Source organism: Cygnus olor, chromosome 1, assembly GCF_009769625.2.
Source record: "Cygnus olor isolate bCygOlo1 chromosome 1, bCygOlo1.pri.v2, whole genome shotgun sequence".
In the NCBI taxonomy this organism is placed as follows: Eukaryota; Metazoa; Chordata; class Aves; order Anseriformes; family Anatidae; genus Cygnus; species Cygnus olor.
This window is the reverse complement of record NC_049169.1, coordinates 69,755,126-69,776,304: the sequence shown is the minus strand read 5'-3', so window position 1 is coordinate 69,776,304 and position 21,179 is coordinate 69,755,126. Positions and strand designations below refer to the sequence as shown.

The following is a 21,179-nucleotide window of genomic DNA, read 5'->3' as shown; positions in this document are numbered from 1 at the left end:
AGCTGAGAGGCCATTCGGAACAAAAAGCAACACAGCAGCATTTTTAATCATTTAACTGTGATGCTACCAAGCCCTGGAAACTTTTCTGACTATCCACCAGAAACCCAAATGAATCTTTTTACCTTGGCATTGAATCTGGCAACAAAATCAAAGTGTTTTTTCAGGTCAGTAGCCAAAATTGCCTCAATGACGAGGAAGCGGAAATGCTTGAACTCCACATGGTCAAGGTTGACCAAGAAGTTGTATTCTGGCCTCGACATGAAAAGGTTCCAGGCAGCAGCAGCGTGGTGATTCTCCAGAACAGAGCGGTCATTGTACAGCACTGCCTGTGAAAGCAACATGGGCAGATGTTCAGCAAAAGAAACACCACAACTACAGAAATAAGAATGATGTGGGGATAATGCATGAGGGACATTCAGGTTTGGTTGATTTCATTTTTTTTTCAAGATTTTCCTGAGGTTTCAAACGTTATTTTGGCAGGAATAGTAGCTGCTTATTTGTAAAATCTGGATCTTTCCCTGCTTAAGGGTCTTCAGTTCCTGACTGAACCTCGTCATCTGACAACGAATGTCTAACATAATCTAGGCATATACATATGTATATTTAATATACATAGGCATGGTCAATATTATCCGCTAGTGTTTCCCTGCTTTCCAGAACAAGTCACAGTACTAACAGGGATTACTGCCTATGATGTTTGTATCTGGCAATTTTATCCACATTAGATTGATTCCAAATGCAGAAACAAATGAAATCCCAGTTTGAAACCTGACAACATGCGTTCAACATGGCAGATTTATCAATGCTAAAATCCAAATTATTTGGTTTATGGAAAGAAATGTTGTGTAAAGTCTCATATATTTTTACACAAATATATATGGATAGTTTCCAGTGTTAGGACTTTTTTCATTACTTTTCAATTCAATTATATACTGTCATCTTGAGATGAAAAAAATCTACTCTATCATAAAGAATAGAATCTATTCTTTATCCCAGATGTAACTTCCTTTGTTGACTTTTACAACCACAAAGGTACAGCATTCATTTCTTAAAAATGGATTTAAGAATAGTGTATGTCTTCCATCAGTCTATTTATCCAGCTAGAGTGTCAGAGTTCTTGGTCACAAAATATGTTGCAAGGATGAGGAGTATTACTATATAGACTGATACAGAGCAAGGCCAGGTGACTTCCTTTTGCTAAGAAATGAATTCTGGATCCAAGGTGGGGAGTAAATCCATAATTTCTGCATCCCTAACCAAATTCTCATCATTACACCACCTTTCGTTCTTTCTTTCTGCTCAGAAATATCTTTCAGCAGAGTATGCTGAAGCCAGGCAGGTCAGCTATGTAAGGTAAGGAAAGATGATCTCATAATTAAGCCAACAAACAGTGCCTCAGAATTGCTGAATTTGACTGCCAGCATTGGCAGCAACATCTGTGTAACCTTAGGTAAGTCTCAATTATTCATTTGTAAAACAGAGATGTTTTTTTTTCCCCTGGTAGAGTCATAGTGTAAAGATACATTCATAAATGACTGCAGCTATTCATATACTACAGGAGCAACAGAAAATATATGTTATGATTGCGCACAAACTCACTTGCATGGTGCACTGGAAACTACACAGTTTGTTTGTCTGTTTGTTTTAATCTTTCTGTGCCTTATTGTGTAGACTAATATTTCCCTTAATTTCACAAACAGTTACAGATTCTGTGACATTCAGCAGAACATTTGCTTCTCCTTCACAAAGACATTTTATCTATACCTTTCTTAACACTCCCCCTGAGTGTAGTGAGGGTGTGTAAGGAGACTTACTGGCAATCCCCAAGTGATTATTTCTTTCACTTTGATAAGCTATTTCAAAATATTTGGTGTAACTGTGCTTGATGTAAGCTTCAGGTATCACCGACAACTAAAATCTGCTACCATAGACCTTCCAAACTTGGCAGCAACACTGCCTGAGATTTATTTACCTGAGGAGCACTTGTTGCTACCAAAAAGGCATTGGTCCTTCCTGGATGGTCATAATCATGCATGGCTGCAGCTACGTAAAGAGCCATCAACTCGAGGGCTGGGATGTTGCCAGCTAGGCATCCGTAGCTGTCATCTGTAGGTGTGTATGTCTTCGAAAACACATAACCCATATGGCCGTGAGTGATTCCACTGTCAGAATCTGAGCAGAAATAAATAAGTTTAGAAAATTTCTTATCACCTTTTCAGTGACTTACTGAAACAGCTGGGAGCAGCAAAGCAGGAAGAGGAGTGGAGGATTCACAGTACCTAACTGAAGAGTAAACATGTCCTGAGCTGAACACTTTATGATGCTGTGTACATGACCCAGTGCAATAAGACATGCTGTTGAACAATTTCAGATCCCCCAGGGATCTTCCAGCCATCCAGCAGAGCCTAATCTCAAACTACATAAGGCATTAACAATAAGATACGGGCCAACAGACATGCTGGACCCTTGTAAGTAACTCAGTCTTTGCATTCCTTCCTCTAAGTGCTTCACCATATAGATTAATTTATGAAATACTATCAGTTCTTAAAGTAGTGGAATACCATTTGTTAATTCAATTGGTATAGGTGCATGTTTTTCAATCCAATGTCTAGACTTTACTTTTTTGATGATAATTCTCTTACCAGCCTCTTTTTGAATCAGCTTGAACATGCCACTGGCAGATTTTGAGGGAGATGCACTGAATGGAACTTGCATGCAAATGAACAACATCTTTCAAGTTACAAACACCGAAAGCCCCAAAACACAAGTCCTTTCATTCCACCCAGTTCACCTCAGCTACAAAGCCTCCAACAACATTTGCTGGTATGATTACTGACAAAATTTTCCAGGAATAGCAACCTTTCGCACCACCAAAACATCCTGAGGAGTTTCATAAATGATATTCTAATGCCACACAAATGCACACACATGAAAAGTGGAAATGTTCTCTGTGGACCAAAATCCTGTTTTTTCAACAGCTCCCTCAGAATCCCCACAAAACACAGACAGGTCCTCTAGTTGCTACAGCTCAAGCTGGTGAAGTTAATATAAATGTGCAATATAAATGTGCAATAAGAGCTTCCTGTAAGTAGCAATCATAAAAGAGCAGACAGAGGGACTCGCAAACTAATTGCAAGGTGGTAAAAACTCTCCTTTGGAGACAGTGAGGAATGGCAAAGGAACACTTCACAACAGCCAAGCAGTAGCAGTACATGCCACTACCTGTGTGTCCCAGTAGTTTCATAATAGCAAAACAATGCAGGGTTTGAGGATTAAAAAGTCTACACTGTTTCTTGTAGCAGCATTAGAAAGCACTCCTAACACAGTTTCCTAGAAGAAAAACTATCGAAAAATCAAATGGTAATAAACATCTGTTATTACGAGTGACCGCAAAGGTTTCCATTCACACATTAAATGTAAAATATTAGGTTTTGGAGGACCAGCTACTTTCTCTTCAACGTTATACAAATATACATGCAGCATTCAACAGGCCATTGAATTTAAAAGTCTTTATAACAGCAAGTACTGCACTCAATTCTCAATTGTTGGCCTTCTTCCAGCAAATTTCATGTCAAAAGCTTTAAAAAATACAACATATACACTAGCATATTTAAATATACCTGAATCACTTGCTGACCCATGATCATTAATCACAGTTGGCAGTCCTGGAATGGGCTGAGTAGTAAGGTACCAAACGGCATGCAGAACATCAGTTGCATGGATTCGGTTGTGATCTGTGATACAAAGCAAATGACCTTGCTATTAAACATGAGTATTTCCTACGGAGAGAAATCAGCACCATCTAGTGGGTACTGCATGACAGTCAATCGAGCAGAAACAAATCAAATGGTATCAGAACCATGAAAAACAGCTGTATAGTGTAAATGCTCAGCTTTTTACTATGGCTCAAGCAAATTCATTAGCAAGTCTCAACACCAGTCCAAAAAAGAGAAAAACAAGAGCAAAGCAGTGGTACCTGCACTGTAGGAAACTTTGTGAAGAAAGCATTAAGCAAGGAGTCTGACCCACGCTTCCAGCTCCATTCCTTTACTCCAGTGGTTGCCTTTCACTAGTTAAATGTCATAGGCTAAATATCTGTTGTTAGCCTTTGATTCAAATGAAATCATTGGGAAAACCCCATCTACTTCAGCAGATGGTTCTCCTAACTTCTAAACACGAGTCAGATAACACTTACCTGACTCTACTTGAGCAAATGTCGGTGCTGTGTTAATGGCAGCACTGCAAAGTCAAACTCAGGATATGTGTACACTGCACAGTTAAAACAAGTTCTTTCTGCAGTTTTCTGGCCAGGGATAAGATTTCAGGCCCTGACTCCTGTAATCTGGCTTGCTACAAATTCTCTTTGCAGAAATGAGAGATAAAAGTCACTCCAAGGCTCTTCCCACCAAATCCTTCAAGGCCAGATAAACTATCCTACAATCAACACAACTGGCTGAAAAAGGAATCACACACCAGTTCAGCACAAAGTATCATTTAAACATACACTGGCAAAAGCAAACACGATGCTGAAAGAGGAGTAACACTTTGCTCCACGAGGACCAAAACTTACATCTGGAGTAGAATCACTGAAAGACAAGTATTTCAGCTTGTGATTCAGGCTAATTTTGGGCAGAGCATAGGTATATTCTACAGTGACTAACTAATGCTGCTAGCTGAATTATAACTTGTGGCTACACTACCATTGTTGCAGTTCTGGAAAGATGCATTTCAGACGCCGAAGTACAGAAATGTGGGACTCCATCACTGGGTTGCCCCCATCAATATGACTCACAGGAGGAGGTAACAAAAACTCTGTACTCTGCGGGATGTAGAATGGTCTGGCATCAAGATGTGTAAGCAACCTGGTTTTATACCTGCCTCATCCTCAAGACAGGCAGTGTGCAGCTGACAGAGAGTTTCTTAGCACTGAAGCTGAACTTCACACTAAAGCTACCCTTCTGTGGGAAAAAAAAAAAGAAGAAAGGAGAAGAGCTGGGATGGAGAAAGCACCCTGGGGAGCCAGATTTGCCTCTTTGCCACTGCTGAGTCATGGATGATTGCCTGTTCCTGCTGGGAAAAGCCACCTGCCTCCTCCAGGGAAGCAATGCTGCTACCATATTTCTAACCCTTGTCATCAGTGGGGCAAAAGCTGCCTGCCTGCATTTGCCCAGTTTTGGCATAGGAGGTGTAAAGAAGAGCTTCACCATCTTGCTAACCCAAGACTACGATGCTCAAGGCAACTTCCTACTTTGTCTACTTCTAAAATTGTCCTAAAATCCTGCCTGCCAAGGGCAGATGGGTGTGACACAAAGGCTTATTATATTCACATTTTGCAGTCACTTTGCTTACTCACTATATGTGAGCATAATGTCATGCCACTTGGCTTTGGTATTTACCCCTTTAATCTCTTGCTCTCCTGTGACTTTCTCCGTTTAGATATTTAGCTACTTTTTTATTAGTAGTATTAAGTAAAACAGTAAGCAGCATAGGACTGGATATTTTTTGAAAAGAACAAAGTAAAATATGGAAGAGATCTCCTCCCTGCTGCCTTTCTTTCTAAGTACTAAGAACATCTATCCTGAGAAACTAATCTCATGCAAAACCTAGAGGATGATCCTGCATAGGGGTCTAATGCTTTTCTCTGGAGTAAAGGCTGGATGAACCTCTTGTGAAACTTGTACTAACTTAATCCAGCAGGGATAGTCATAGTTAATTTTGTATGAATAACTCATTTTTCAGTTCAGCAACCAGGAGAAAAGACTGGTTCAATAAAAACAAATTGCTTTGGTTTTTACTCCTTCACAGAAATTAAAAACTGGAAGGTAAATTAATCATGTATTAGACAAAATATTCTTCTTGACTATAAAATTAAACACACATAAGAAAAGTCAAGGAAATGGAGGCTATATTTTTATAAATAACTAGATTTACAAAAAAATCCGGAGCCCCTATGAGTAGTTAAGTGTTTAAAACAAAGAGGAACAGCTCCAATAGGAAGGACGGACTGTGGAACATCCACCTATAACCCCTCTGGCTATAATCTGCTGCTTAAAATCCCTTCTCGGATTCAAACACAGGGAAAGATTTGAAATTTGGTCTCTCACTTTCCCAGAAGAGAGTCCAAACCACCTGGCTTGAGAGCATTTTGAGGCAGTTTTCGTTCAATCCCTTACATTGTAGCTGTTCCAATTTGTATTTAATATTTTGAGAGAGAGACTATATGCCTTAATAAGCCAATGTTTCAGACATTTTTCTGGGAGGTGGGAGAAAACAGGGTGTCCTATATTCCTCAGCACAGGAGTTATCTGCCAGCTAAAAGGGGGAATAACTGCCTCCCTCCTCCTGGAAAAAAAGACTCTTTTGCAGTAGAAGTGGTTTGGTAAGTTTGATTTGAATTAGTAAATACTTTGGGAATGACTGAAAGCAAGTTTTTCTGTGAATAAATTATTCACACTGAAAAATACTAGCTTAGCTGTGATTGCAGAAGAACAGGAGACACTCAGCTACTGGGTATATTTTGGCTTTACAAAGTATGTCTCTTTTGGTAGCATAGCACTGCTACTGTGTAAAAAAATCCAGATCTCTCACTGAGGGGCAAATGTTTCAATAAAATCCATCGGGGCAGGGGCATACTTGCATAATCAAGAATACACACTTCAACAAGCTCTTTGTAAGTATAACATCTTCACGTGGCTGCAGGCTTCTACAACATTTCCCATGAATTATTATTATACAACATGAAACAGTAAATGCAATGAAAAAGGACAAACGAAATTGTGGTGCAAAAACCACCCCCTGACTAGAGAGAACTGTCCATTTGGTAGTGACACAGCAGAAGAAAAATCTGAAGAAATATTCTTCTGTTAGTGCTCAAGAAAGCATGTATGCTTTCATGCATTGAGTAGAGTCTGCTATTATTACTGAGCTTTTCTTTTTTTTTTCAGTTTTTGTGCCCCCCCCCCCTTTTTTTTTTTTGATTTACACATTGCACCACTATCTTCTGAAGCAGTTTGCTGTGGTAAATTATTATATTAATCAATATCAGCAATATATGATTTGAATTTATGGTCTCAGCCAATACATACGAAGGTTTAATGAAAAAGGCATCTCATTTAAAAAAACAATGTATCTGGTATATTGAGAGAAGAAAGTCTTCAAAACAAAGTGCGTAGAAAATACCCAAAACTTTAAGGAAGCACTATTGTCTGCTGGGAATTGTTACTTACAAGGTATCTCCCGGTATCCACATTCCAAGGCATGGAAATAGTTCATAAACTCCCTCACTGGAATTTTAAAGGTTTCAAACAGACCCATGTCCTCAAAAAGCTTGTATGATACCTGAAAAAAACAAAACCAGCATTCTGCTAAATAGATGAGAAAGAATCGAAAAATTAGATACAAAACTCATTCTGTCAAATCACCCCATGTAGATGTGCTTTCTTCACAGTATTTTCTCAAGTGTATCACCTGATCCAGCTATAGCAGCAGGTACTCGCATTTCCATAGTGATGTGGTTACACAGACAAGCAGACAACCTATTAGTACCAAACAGTCCTCTCCATTCCTTCATTGAACCCTTCCAAATGTTCTGCTCTTCCTTTCAGGCATATGGACCCCCAGATTTTGCAGGCACCTCAGAAGCATATACACATAAAGGAAGGTGCCCAGAGCTCCTTTCCAGAGTCTTGTGAAAAAAAAATAAAATTAAAAAAAAATAAAAATCCCCGTAACCCTCTCCAAGGAGCATTCATGAGTCAACTCAATTCCCAGAAAAAAGGGAAGCACGTGAAGGAATAAGAAAAGGAGAGGGTGATTTGGATCCTCTACATCATCTCCTTTCCCTCACTCAGATTGTGGCAGTGAAATGGTAAAACCGACTTCAGGATCTCAGAGGCAGCAAGTAGCTTAGGAGGCAGAGCTGCTCAAAGAGTTCATGCATGGCAAGATGACCACAGACATCCAGGAGAGGATACATCAGAAGGGAGAATGTGATGGATGAATGAGGGGGCATTCAGGAGAGAGGAAAGCTCAGAAATGTAGACAGGAGGAACTGCAAAATAGACAAGATTCAAGGCAGCTTTGAACTTGACATACTGAACAATAGGACATTGTAAAATTACTGTATGACCTCTTCACTTCCTTCTTTCACAAGTCAGCTTCTTTATTTATTTACTGCCGTTAGCTAAATTCTGTCCTTTTTATGTCATTTACCTGGTAATGGTCTGTCTAGAGCAAAGCAATTTCAAACACGTTTAGAAGGATGAGTGCTATACTGATAAGAAATTGTTACAAATTCTGTTCCATGTTTCACACCTGAATTCAAATCAAATGGGTATCCACAGTTGTTTCTTTCTGTATACTGTGTATATAAACTGGGACCTGTGAGCTGCACTTAAAGCTTAAGGAACAGAAATTTCAACTGTCCTGCCACTGTGTATTTTTATAGTAAGAATAATAAAAAAGTATATGAATTTGCCGTCTTAATGATCTTTTCTTTGCCTCCCCTCCTAGGCATTTCCCACCAGGAAAAATCAGCATGTCAACTAACTCTGGCAAAGCACTGCAACAGACCGTGACGATGCAGAGACAGGTTGAGTGTGGTGCCTGACACCATCTGGGATTCCTCTCTAATACTAGAAACATCTGACAGTTGTGGTTCTGGTGGTGGCCTCAGCTCTTACTTCCGTTACTGCCATAATCACTGAAGTGCCACTAGCAAGGCAGTCAGAAAAATACTTGCTGGTGGTAATTTCTCTTTGTGGCCACTGCTGTTGGCCATAGAGCGAAAAGCTCTTTGTAGTAAAGTAACTAATATACTACTGAGTCAGAGTGCACTGGAAAACATAAGCTTAGAATAAAACTAACCCAGCTTTGTATTTCCAGCTAATTGTCCCTGTCTACAGAGAGGAAGCATAAAGAAATATTGTTCTGCAAGACCAAATCTTACTGGGCTGCACTACCAATACCGGACAGGTATCTTAAATAAAATGTCATACAAGCACTTTTTTTATCCCCTTTGGATTTTCGGAGTGGAGCTGTGCAGCAGTTGAAAAGAGAAGCTGACTGGTGGATATGAATGATAGCATTATTCTTTCTCATCATTAGAGAGTGTAAATATCAAGCAAATCATTTAGACATTTTGAAATCTTTCCTTCCTTCCTTTCTTCCTTCCTTTACAATGGGGAGGAGGAAGAGGCAAAGGAAGATCAGAAAAAGGAAAAAATGCATTGATGTCTTTCAGAAGGTCAACTGTCTAAATTCTTTCATTAACAAAAAAAAAAAAAGGAAAAGTGTGAAGTTATTATTATTATTATTATTATTATTATTATTATGTTATGTGAACAGAAAAAGGAGGACCACAGAAAACATAGATCCACTACTTGATGGGGAAGGTCACCTCACAGACAAGGACATAGGCAAAGCAGAGATGTTTAACGCCTTCTTTGCCTCTGTCTTCAATGCTGATGATGGGCCTTGGGACCCAGGGTGCCATGAGCTGGAGGACAATGACGGTGGGAATGACAAACTCCCAACTGACCCTGAACGTGTGGGGGATTTGCTGCTCCACCTGGATCCGTACAAGTCCATGGGTCCGGATGGGATTCATCCCAGGGTGCTTAGAGAGCTGGCTTATGTCATCACGGGACCTCTCTCAATTATTTTTCAATGGTCTTGGGAAACTGGAGAGGTCCCAGTAGACTGGAAGCTGGCAAATGTACCAATTTTCAGGAAGGGCTAGAAAGAAGACCCTGGTAGTTACAGGCCTGTCAGCCTCATGTCAGTGCCTGGTAAAATTATGGAGAAGATAATCCTTGAAGTTATTGAAGCGCACCTGGGGGACAATGCAGTCATTGGTCCCAGGCAACATGGGTTCACGAGGGGTAGGTCCTGTTTAACAAATTTGATTTCCTTTTATGATAAGATCACCCACCTAGTCAATTAAGGGAAACCAGCTGATGTGATCTTTTTGGACTTCAGCAAAGCTTTTGACACAGTTTCCCATAGGATCCTACTGGACAAAATGTCCAGCACACAGCTAAACAAAAACATCATACGATGGGTGAGCAATTGAGTGATGGGCAGGGCTCAAAGGATTGTGGTAAATGGGGCCACATCAGGCTGGCGGATGGTCACCAGTGGGGTCCCCCAAGGCTTCATTTTAAGGCCAGTCATCTTCAATGTTTATATAAATGATTTGGAGGTAGGACTAGAAGGTGTTTTGAGCAAATTTGCCAATGACACTAAACTTGGAGGAGTTGTGGACTCGGATGAGGGTGGAAAGGCCTTGCAGAGAGATCTGGACAGATTGGAGAGCTGGGCGATCACCAACCACGTGATGTTTAACAAAAGCAAGTGCCAGGTCCTTCACCTGGGACAGGGCAACCCTGGCTATACGTACAGACTGGGCGATGAGACACTGGAGAGCAGCCCCGCAGAGAGGGATCTGGGGGTTGAGGTTGATAGCAAGTTGAATATGAGCCAGCAGTGTGCCCTGGCAGCCAGGAGGGCCAACCCTATCCTGGGATGCATCAAGCACGGCATCGCTAGTCGGTCACGGGAAGTGATTGTCCCGCTCTACTCTGCGCTGGTGTGGCCTCAGCTCGAGTACTGTGTGCAGTTCTGGGCACCACAGTACAAAAAGGATGTAAAACTGTTGGGGAGCGTCCAGAGGAGGGCTACAAAGACGGTGAAGGGCCTAGAGGGGAAGACATATGAGGAGCGGCAGAGGTCACTAGGCCTGTTCAGCCTGGAAAAGAGGTGGCTGAGGGGAGACCTCATCGCGGTCTACAGCTTCCTCACGAGGAAGAGTGGAGGGGAAGGTGCTGATCTATTCTCCTTAATCACCAGTGATAGGACCCACAGGAATGGTGTCAAGGTGAGGAAGGGGAGGGTTAGGCTAGACATCAGGAACAGGTTCTTCACTGAGAGGGTGGACGCACACTGGAACAGGCTCCCTAGGGGAGTAGTCACTGCACCAAGCCTGTTGGAGTTTAAGAAGTGTTTGGACTGTGCACTTAGTCACATGGTCTGAATTTTTGGGTAGACCTGTGTGGTGCCAGGAGTTGGGCTCAATGATCCTTATGGGTCCTTCCAACTCGAGATATTCTATGATTCTATGATTCTATTATTATTATTATTGTTATTATTGTTGTTGTTGTTGTTATTCAATGCTCTGGATTAACCACTTTTAAATTCTTCCACTTTTAAAATCTTTCCTCCACAAACTGCATGCTGCTTCATGAGCTCCCTGGCAGTCACCATCCCATAGACTGAGCCCAGTGCTCTTGCAGCCGTGGAGTGGTCCCTGCTGCCAGGGGCAAGCCCTGGGGAAGCTCTCACAGCATCCAGCCACTTGGCACTGGGTGCTCCACACAGCCTTCTCCCTCCTGCCTCCATTTTCTGTTCATCTGTGCAATGACTGCTAATGCTCAAGTGAATCATTTATAACTCAGATACTTCTGGTATTGCTGCCTGAACAAGTGCTTCTCCTGAATGATTTCTAAGGGAAGCTTTTATAGAAATGGGGATCATCATTCACGTGCAGCTCCTCTCTGGGGTGTTACAGGCACACGTAAATGTCTTGGAGGACATGTGCGAGGTTTAGGTTAGTGGTTCCCTTTTCATTGCTTGCAGGCTGTAACTCCTTTTTTTGGCTCTTGTATATAATTTCTGCAAATGTGTGTTCCTTTTAAGTTGTCAGTGCTCGGTCTCCAGCTGTGACAAACATGACTTCTCACAAGGGCGGCTGTAATGATCCAGGGAATATTCCATCCCCCACAGACAGATTTCCCTTGTTCCCTTGTATAATGGCTGCAGTTTCTCTCTACGGAAGTCATACATGATGACTACGTATTCCTCTTGGCACCACAGAGGGACCAACTAACACGCACTCCAATGATGACCCTCTGTCTTGACGCTGCTGGTGTACCAGCAGTGTAGGAGCACCACCAGCATTTCTTGTCCCTATGGGCCTAGCAATAAAAGCTGGGGAGAGATCTTAACTTTAGCCTGTCCTTTTTCACTTTCATTATTTGCTTTTCAAAGCAAATGAGCTTCTCTTCTGCAGGTTTTTTGTTTTTATAGGAGATGTAAGAAGAGTGTTAAGTGTGACTGAAAACATTATCTAAGTTTATGGCCTGTTGTGAAGCAGCAGCTCAGCTGGAGGGCTTTGCTGTTCCTTTCTGAAATGGACTGGTATGTAAATTCCTCCCTAGCCCCTATTATGCATATTTGTTAGTGCCACATTTAGAGTGTTTTCCACTATATTTTGCACAGATGCTTTTATGGCTGCTGACTGGTTCAGGGTCTCTTTACATGTCTAAATCAATTTAACTTTACAAAAAGGAGAAACAGACATCTCAAGCAGCCTTAAAGATGCTATGCCAGCATTTGCTTTCTAAACCAAATGCTTCCCTAGAGGCACGTGTCAACTTTGCTGTGTTCCATCTCATAAATTTAACCTAGCAAGGCAAACATAGTTAATCCAGCTTGTTCATTTACTTATTTTTTTTTTAATGGATGAGTCCACTTAATGGCAAAAAGCAGAGAATAAATCATTAGTGCTTTTGTTTTCCTTTGTTGATAATATCCCAGGATTTAAAAATTATACAAGAAAAATAATACTTTTAGTTGGAGAAAAAAAAGATTTATTTATTTCAGTTCTCTTATTTCTAAAAATTATTTTGTTAGGAACATATGAGTAGGTCAGGAAAAGAACTAAAGGAATGATCTTTATTTTATGAACAAGTTTGAACTTGCTGCATTCTGCTCTTAAGGAGTGAGAGTTAATACAAACAGCTGTTACAGAAGATAGTGAATTTTGATCTTGAATATTATTTACTTAAGCTTCTCTATTATATTTCACAGGCTTCATTTTGTGTTACTGCAACAGTGATAATGTGCTCAGAACCTGATCAAAAAGCAAATATTTGGAAACAGTGTGGAGCTTTAGTGGAAACTGTGAGCAGCAGAGGGAAATTGTCCCAAGAGGTTCAAAACTCCATGCAACTTAGTAAAGTCCTTAACACCCATAGAAGTACCCATGAGAAAACAGAAGAATGTTTGACTCATTCAAACTACTGTTTTTGCCATCAAAAACATTCTGGTTTTCCTTATGTTTCATTTATGACTCTGTAAGATGCTTTGCTGCTAGACAAAAACATGATGAAGAAGACCTAGAAGGGAATTTTAATCACTTGTTCTCCATGTATTGCAAAGTTGTCTCAATGACCACTGGTGAATGTATATCAATACCCATATCCAGCTACAGTTTGCCTATTTGTCTAAAACTAACCTAGAGAGCTGGTGGGCTGGTTAAACATAGATGTTGCTTGGCAAGCTGCAGAACGATAAAAGACAGACCACAAGTAAATTTAAATTCATGCTGTGGTTTTCCTGGGTGACCACTGGAAAATTGAATATAGCTGAATAGTAGTTAACCCCAAAGGGACCAATATTTGATATAGCATTCTCTGGAGCTTGTTGCAGTGAGATCTGCTTGACCCACTAACCTCTGTGTTTGTGTGTGTGTGTTAATTTTCGCACATACCAATAAACATAATCACTTCTTTCCAGCGCTCATCACAACATAATGCCTTGCATTGCCTGACTGAAATCTCCAGTACAGAAAAAGATTTCCTGCATCAAAACTGAGTATTTTTACTGTTTAGCCCTCCCATGGTGGGCCCAAGATAAATCCTTTCACTAAGTACTTGGTAAGGTATGAGAACAGCTCCTGCAGAAAGGAGAGAATATTCAGAAGGGTTTACATAAACTCATTGGTGGACAGTAACAGGCATAATAGGTGTCTGTTTTTTTTTTCTTTCTTTGTTTTTGTTTTCTTTCACATTCTTAAATTAAAAGAGAGGGGATTTTAAAAGTAAGGAATTTAATGAGAAGGAGTTCATATTGTCAGCTTTGAATTAGATGTCAGGGATCATAATTTATCAAATGAACAGCTTACAGGTCTTAAAAATACTTTGTCTAAATCATATCTCTAGATAAATAATCAAGCCAGTCATCACAGATGAGATACCCTTCCTACCTGACTGAGAATACGACCACATTTCTTTCCAATTTTTTCCACCAAATCAAAGATTGGAAAATTCCAGCTGTTTAGCTGCTCCATCAGGGGATCCAAGTTGTCCATAACCAGAGGCTCAGGAGCAAGCACAGGCTTGTCCTATGGAAGAAAGTAAAATAAAGATAAGTTTTAGTTCTGTGAAGCATCTAATGCAAAAGAAAAAAATGTGGTGTTAAAAACTAAGGTCATGTTAGCATCATTTCTAAGCCGATGGTACTTTATTCAGCTCAGCAAAGATGTTCCCATTTCTACCAGCCCTACAGCTAGTCACTCTCCTTTATAATTTTTTTTCACTTGAATGAATAGGAAATTCTGTATATGAAACATCATTCTCTGAACTTAGCCATGAGAGACATTCATTCGTTCATTCATGGGAATCATTCATTCATTTCCAAGGGAGTCTGTCTTCTTCATTGTTAAATTTGCTGGGGTAGAGAGGGAAAAATGTTCACTTTCTCCTTCCACATCAGGACACATTCATTATAATCTATCACAGCTAATGGAGCATGTTCCATGAGAAGAATTATCCATCTTAAACTGAGACCTACCTCTTTTTCAAGGTCTGCAAAGTAAGCATGGGGCATTCCCCTTTGTTCAAATTTCTCTTTGAACACTTCCTTGCATTTCATTATTACTAAGAAACTGTAAATGAGTGAACCCTAAAATATCTCAAGAAAGACGCCTTCTCTCAGCATGTCCAACTCCAATTCAACAGACTACAATATTTTTTTCAAGAGCTCAAACCATCTTAAAATTTATTAATCCAGTCCTACAGAAGGCTGTGAAAACAAACAAAAAAAACCCTAAATTTTCCTTCTACCTCTGAATCAAATTTACAGCTGAATACAGCAGTTGTGAGAAGATCAGCACCTGTCAGTGTTCAACATACTGCAATGTTCTTAAGTTATATGCATGCTCATAATGTTATTCTGTTCAAGACAATAATATCATGCTGCACCCTCAGGGAAGTGTTAATTTCTTTAAAAGTAAGAATCACTGTATATATTAGCCAGGATTGCAAGGCCATTGAGAATTTGAAGTCGCTGAACAGGAAGACAATACTTTATGCTAGTAGTTTGAGATTACCATTTATTTTCTTTCCAATCTATTCCCTTTAAAGGCAACACTAACACAGAAGCCAAACATTTCTTCAGTGCCTAATGACAGATCTATAAGCCTGTATTCATTCATCAAAATAGATGGTTAGTGTCTCACGAGTGGCCAGTGCTTAGGAGCTCTCACACACTTCAGTGTGTCCTTTCAATTCTTCAGTCAAACCTCTTACTACAAGGTATTAGCTGCTGAAATTTTTGCTTAAAATCATGGCCATAATCTTTAGATTGCTCTGGGGTTGTGTTAGTTTGTTTTTTCATTTCCATATACATTCAGTCTACGGTGACAGTGGAATTTAAACAAGCTACCTCAGGTGCTATCAAGGGATGCAGAATGATGGTCTCAGGTGCATATGTCCTACAGACGGATCCCTTCCGTGTCTGTTCTTTGGAGCAATCTGTCTCATCATCATTTTGTACGATATCACTGCTGTCACTGTTGTTGGTCTCATAGTCAGAAGTGGCTTGCGCAGGATCATCTACAACACAAATCACAGAGCTTGTTGTGTGAACAGACCTTCTGAATAATAGCAACAGGATCTCTGACTCATAATACATATGTGCTGCTTGGCTGTGTCTAATGTTGAGCAATCTGTCCAAAGACATTAAAGCATATATCCTGCAGAGAGTGAAAAATGGGATTAGGGATTGAAGAGCGGGAAAAAACTTGGTGACTGTTATTTGTACTGGCAAGGTTAGACAAAACCATATGGAAAAACATATTTATTATGCATTGTATCTATATTCTTCATGAGGGTTTTCCCCATCTTAAACAAGCAAAAAGGAAAGAAGTCTCTAAGGCAGTTTGGATGATCTCACCTACGTATGTTTTCCTTCTGTGAGACAGAGGCATATTTGCCCTTCCAGTGAATAATTATTAAATTTTAAAGGAGGAGGAGTTTTTGATTGACAAAGAATTACCTGCTCTATTCAGGGAGTGTGTGGTACCATCACTTCTATCTAGTGTCCCATCACCAGCTTCTATTTGGTTATAGGGTCTGCCACAGCTGAAATACAACATCAGGAAACATACACCATATAAAGAATCGTAAGAGTTAGATAGTCTTATGTAAAACATATTCCTGCTGACAGTATACGATTATGTCACACATTTTAAGCTATGGTATAGGCTACATTCTAAAGACAAAATTACAAGAGTGAGCTGAAGTTTTACTGAAAGTCAGAAATGCAAAATGACAGGTTTATACCTTAGACATAGCCAACACCACTAATTTGTGTTGCCAACAGTTAAACTATACCATGTGATTTTTTATAAATGCCTTTTTTTAATTATTATTTTCTAAGTTTATCAGTACAAAACAAGCAAACAAAAAGCTGGCTTTGTACTACAACTGTACTATAAACATGAATTAAAGAAAACAGTGAAAATTTGCCAAAGTGCCATACAATCTTATGTTTTGAACACAACCATGCTGAGGCTTCTTTGCTCAAAGTTTGAATACATTCCTCTTTAATAATGCAAATAGTTGTTTTGCCGTTACTTTAGTGACAACAAACCATGTACAGCATAAACAAGGGGGCGTTTTGGATAGAACAAGAGGAGGGTGATTTAGCATCCAGACATTTAGCAAACAGAGTTTGCTTCATCATTGCCAGAGAAGAAAGACATTGTGGGAGGGATTGCAATAGTGAGGCCTTTCCAATGCCTGGTTCTTCCCTTCTGCTAAAATGCTTTATTCCTTGTGCGCTATTCCCTTTAAGCCCTAAACACGTATTCAGTACCAGCTGGAATATCTCAAATAACTATGTCCCAATATGATTGAATCTCAGACCTGAAGGAAGAATGATATAGCATGAAATCACAAGAGAAATTAACAAGTCTGAAGCCTCATTTAGCTTTTATATCAGATTTATATCAGATATATCAGATTTGTATCAGATCTTCCCATGAAAAACTGACATTTTAATATCTTTCTCTGTTTGGACTTAGTCTTTTGTGGTGTAAACTACATATAGCAGTCTTTGTAAAGAAACAATTATAAAATTATCTAAATTGGTCAAACTTTGGATTAGAAGCTTTGCACCATTGTTAGTGCACCATATAAAAATGGCTGAAATCCTATGCCTGATGATTTTGATGGGGTCAAAAACATATTCTGGAATTTGGTATGCCCTGCAAACATAACGTATCCCTGAAAGAATTCAAAATAACAGTACAAATCCACAAATAATGATACACATGGTGCACTGTCAAACAAATAAATCTCATATCACTCAGGTTTATAAACAAGATGAGAAAAAAAATATCTCCCACATTCCTTGTGGTTGCCATAAGGTCAATGATAACAAGTCAAAATGTAAAAGTTATAGAGAAATAGAGTCTTTGGTTGTGATACTACAAGGCTTCTGCATTATTATGAGTGCACCTCTTTAATTCCAGAGCATATACAAACTCGCACTGATTTAGTATAACCGGTCCGCATAAAAAATTGTATTAATAAATAAATACATAAAAAATACTGAGCTACCTATTAGAACACTTGAAATCTGCTCTTCGTCAGAATTAAATGCGCCCATGCAACTTTAACCCAATCCCCCTTCATATGCAGGCACTATAATATACTTCTTAATCACAGGATTGTTTAACATTTTTTTTCACAGGATCCCTGCCACATCCACTAAGCAGAATTAAGAGTGATTACTTAAAAAGTATTTTAGTAGCACTGTTTGGTATACATTCTTGTTTAACATAGCCTTCAAACTCCATTGTCCTACCACATTTCACTTTGTATGTAAGTAAAACTTCTGTCTTGATGCCGTTGCCTGTGTAGATCTGATTTAAAGCACTGAATCCATTGAAACTTTATTTCCTCTTTTGTTGTTGTTGGGGGAAGGAGTTGGTGGCAGAGGTTTGCTGACTCTAGTATTATTTTGTAGCAAGCAAGGCTTCCTTTTTTTTTTTTTTTTTTTTTTTACAGGAGATTTAGAGCACTGCACAACATGAACATGAAGACCAGCAAGCTACACTGTGAATACTCAAACACGAAAAAATTCTTTTCCAGTTTTTGCTAATTTAACTCAGTTTGTCTTGGCCATTTCATCTCTTTATTGTGTGTGTGTTTTTTTTAATTGTTTGTTTTCTTTATATATATATATATATTATATGTTTTGGTTTTTTTTTTGTTTGTTTCTTTATTGTGCTTATATTACTGAAGGGTGCGTTATTTATGTGCAGTTCAGTTTCTGTCTGTGGATATGACATCCCAGTATAGTAATGGCTAGAAATGTGATAGTGGTTATGATTTTTCAATAGACATTAAAGGGACAGTGACTATTAATAATAGTGGATGTCATTTCTATTAGCAGTCATTATACCATAATATTTTAAATAAGGTGTTTGTTTCAAATAATCAACAACAAAGTCTACGCCAGCCAATGTCACTACTGGAAGTTCTTACACAGTCTAAGCATCTGAAAACAAGGAAATTAAGAACCAAAGTATGCTATGCAACTTCCACAGATCAAACAAGATAATAGCTATATAAAGGTTAATAATCATTTACCAGTGGTTATATTGAAATCAAATTCTACACCTCTCAAGAAAATATATTTCATTACTACCTACAACAGTCTTACATTGATCGGGGTTTTTATTTATTTATTTATTTATTTATTTATTGTTATTTTTATGAGATACCTGTTCTTTTTAACACAATATTGCCAGCAATAACTGTTACTAGTTAAAGTAATTTATTTAAAGTTAATTTAAAGTTAAAGTAATAATAATCTGCGTATGTAGTAATAAAGGCGAAGTTTAACAGGACTTATGTATATGTTCTTATGTATAATATAGGTTTCATTTCAGATGAATCAGTGCAAATCCCAGTTTTGCAATATCTTTGCAAAGCACTTCATTTCTATTTAACCACCTAACCTTGCCTTAAAAGCCTGTCAGGATCCCAGTCTGAATTCAAGTGAACATGGCTCCCTACAGGAAGCTTGCAAACTCAGTTATGAGTTTTTCGCAGACTTCCTAGCCCTGTACACAAACAACACAGCAATCCTAAGTCACATGGCTGAAGCCAGAAACTAAAAGCTATTTTCAAAGATAGTTGGTACCTTGGTAACATTTAACCCAGCATATTGGTCAGACGACATGCTGTCTGCTGTCTAGCCGATAATCACAAATACCCCACTACTATGACCAAAAGTAACATCTAACCAGTAAAGTAACCTTGAAACTGCACCGGAGCTGGCTTCTAAATACTGGTATTTGCAACTAGACACATACTGAAAACTCTAATAATCTAACTTTACAAACCTAAAAATGGGCTGCCTTAAAGTGTGAAGTTAAACTATTACTGTAACTCTTAGCAGTTGGAGGAACTCATCTGCAGATGATTTCTGAAAAAAATCCTAGTAGGATATAACCTGACATTACCCTAGGGAGGTCAGGATTCACCCCTTTCGAGCCAGTGCTCAAAATTACTTACTCTTCAGGCATTGCTAGAACACCTGTATCACAGACACTGAGCACAGGGCTACAGGACAGCAGCTTTAAAACCCTAGCAGTCAGATTTTTGTATCGAACCTCAGGTGCCCATTTTGAAAGACTTGGCCTGTGACTGTTCATGTTAGCAGCATGGCATGAGAAACTCAAGTTGTTAACATGAAATCCAACTTTCAGATCTGAAAGTTATTGATGTAGAATTTGTTCATGAATCAAACAAGTAAAAGCTGAAAGTGTAGCTAACTGTCTTGCACTATAAAAGCACTTTGTATCATCAATCCACATAATCACTCACATGCTAAAAAGTGCTTAAATAATGTTAAATATCTATACTGCAGCAGATTATGAGAATTTACATATGCACCAAAAGAGCTTGTTTGCAGGGACAATGTGAAATGATCCAACTCATGTCAAACTACCATCTTACCTGCTGCAGATAACAGAGGGGCTGATGATAGGGTCTGACAGGCTAGGTGCACTCTGAGTAGCAGTTAAGACTTTGTGTGGCTTTAAACCTTGCTTCATGTCAGTATCTGTAGAGTCTGGAAATGACACAGATGATGTTTTTCCGGTAGGACTTGTAGCAGGCGTCCCCTGAATAGGTGAATGGCATGGGGAGGTGAGAGGTGAAATATTTGGTGGGATACCTGGCAAGAGAAAAGAAGAACCTTGTCAATTAACAGTAGCAGCAGATGGTTGTATGAGTTCACCATGCATAAATACTCCTCTTGCAATATGCAGGCACTAGCATAGCTTCCAAAATGAAAAACAGAGAGAAAACCCTCCTCTACTCTGAGTCAAGCTCATGGCTGTCATAGAATGATGAAGCTCCATCATCATCAATTGTTTCTGCCTTCTGAAGATCTGACATTAGCTGAAAGGCATGAAATGAAAGATGTGCTTAAGAGGCATCACTACAGGTATCACCATATTCTAGTGACAGAGGCACCAGACTCCAACTAGACTGTTCTGCAGAATGTCTTTGCTTCACTGTTTCCACCTGTACAGGAGGGACAAGAAAGGCTTACCCACATTCCTATCATATTTGAACTTCTACATGTGAGATCACAGAATCATGGAATCATTTCAGTTGGAAAAGACCTCTAAGATCATCAATTCCAACCATTAACCTAGCACTGCCAAATCTACCTACCACTAAACTATGTCCCTAAGCACCACACCCATGCCTTTTCTCTTTGAATCCACCTTATATTTTCCAGTCTCAGTTGGAAAGGTCCCATTACAATAAAGTACAGGGGAGCAAACAACATCTATCTTAAAAGGAAATGTATTTAAATTGACATACCTCCTGACCTTTGTTCTAAAGTTTGAAGGAACACAGCCCCAGTTCATTTACCACGCTCATCTTCAGAGCTGAATGACAAAGACCTTGGGAACTTCAAACTGGTTTTATGTTTGAATTGTGCCCACTACCTAAATGCATTCCAGACACAATTAACTTAGAATAAGGTCCTATATTGATCTAAGTTTATGATATACTAACCTTGCAGTA

The 21,179-nt window shown here is 39.2% G+C and overlaps 1 protein-coding gene across 1 annotated transcript in view; it reads right to left on the bottom strand.

Annotated features, from left to right (window-relative positions):
* PDE3A (phosphodiesterase 3A) overlaps positions 1 to 21,179 on the bottom strand; it is a 257,664-nt gene that overhangs the window by 15,501 nt on the left and 220,984 nt on the right. The window contains exons 6-13 of the mRNA XM_040564288.1: positions 20,094 to 20,313; positions 16,117 to 16,202; positions 15,505 to 15,674; positions 14,045 to 14,182; positions 7,227 to 7,338; positions 3,621 to 3,734; positions 1,973 to 2,172; positions 123 to 326 (exon numbers count right to left, since the gene is read on the bottom strand). Of these exons, the coding sequence (XP_040420222.1) occupies positions 123 to 326; positions 1,973 to 2,172; positions 3,621 to 3,734; positions 7,227 to 7,338; positions 14,045 to 14,182; positions 15,505 to 15,674; positions 16,117 to 16,202; positions 20,094 to 20,313 (1,244 nt within the window). The remainder of the gene's footprint in view (positions 1 to 122; positions 327 to 1,972; positions 2,173 to 3,620; positions 3,735 to 7,226; positions 7,339 to 14,044; positions 14,183 to 15,504; positions 15,675 to 16,116; positions 16,203 to 20,093; positions 20,314 to 21,179) is intronic.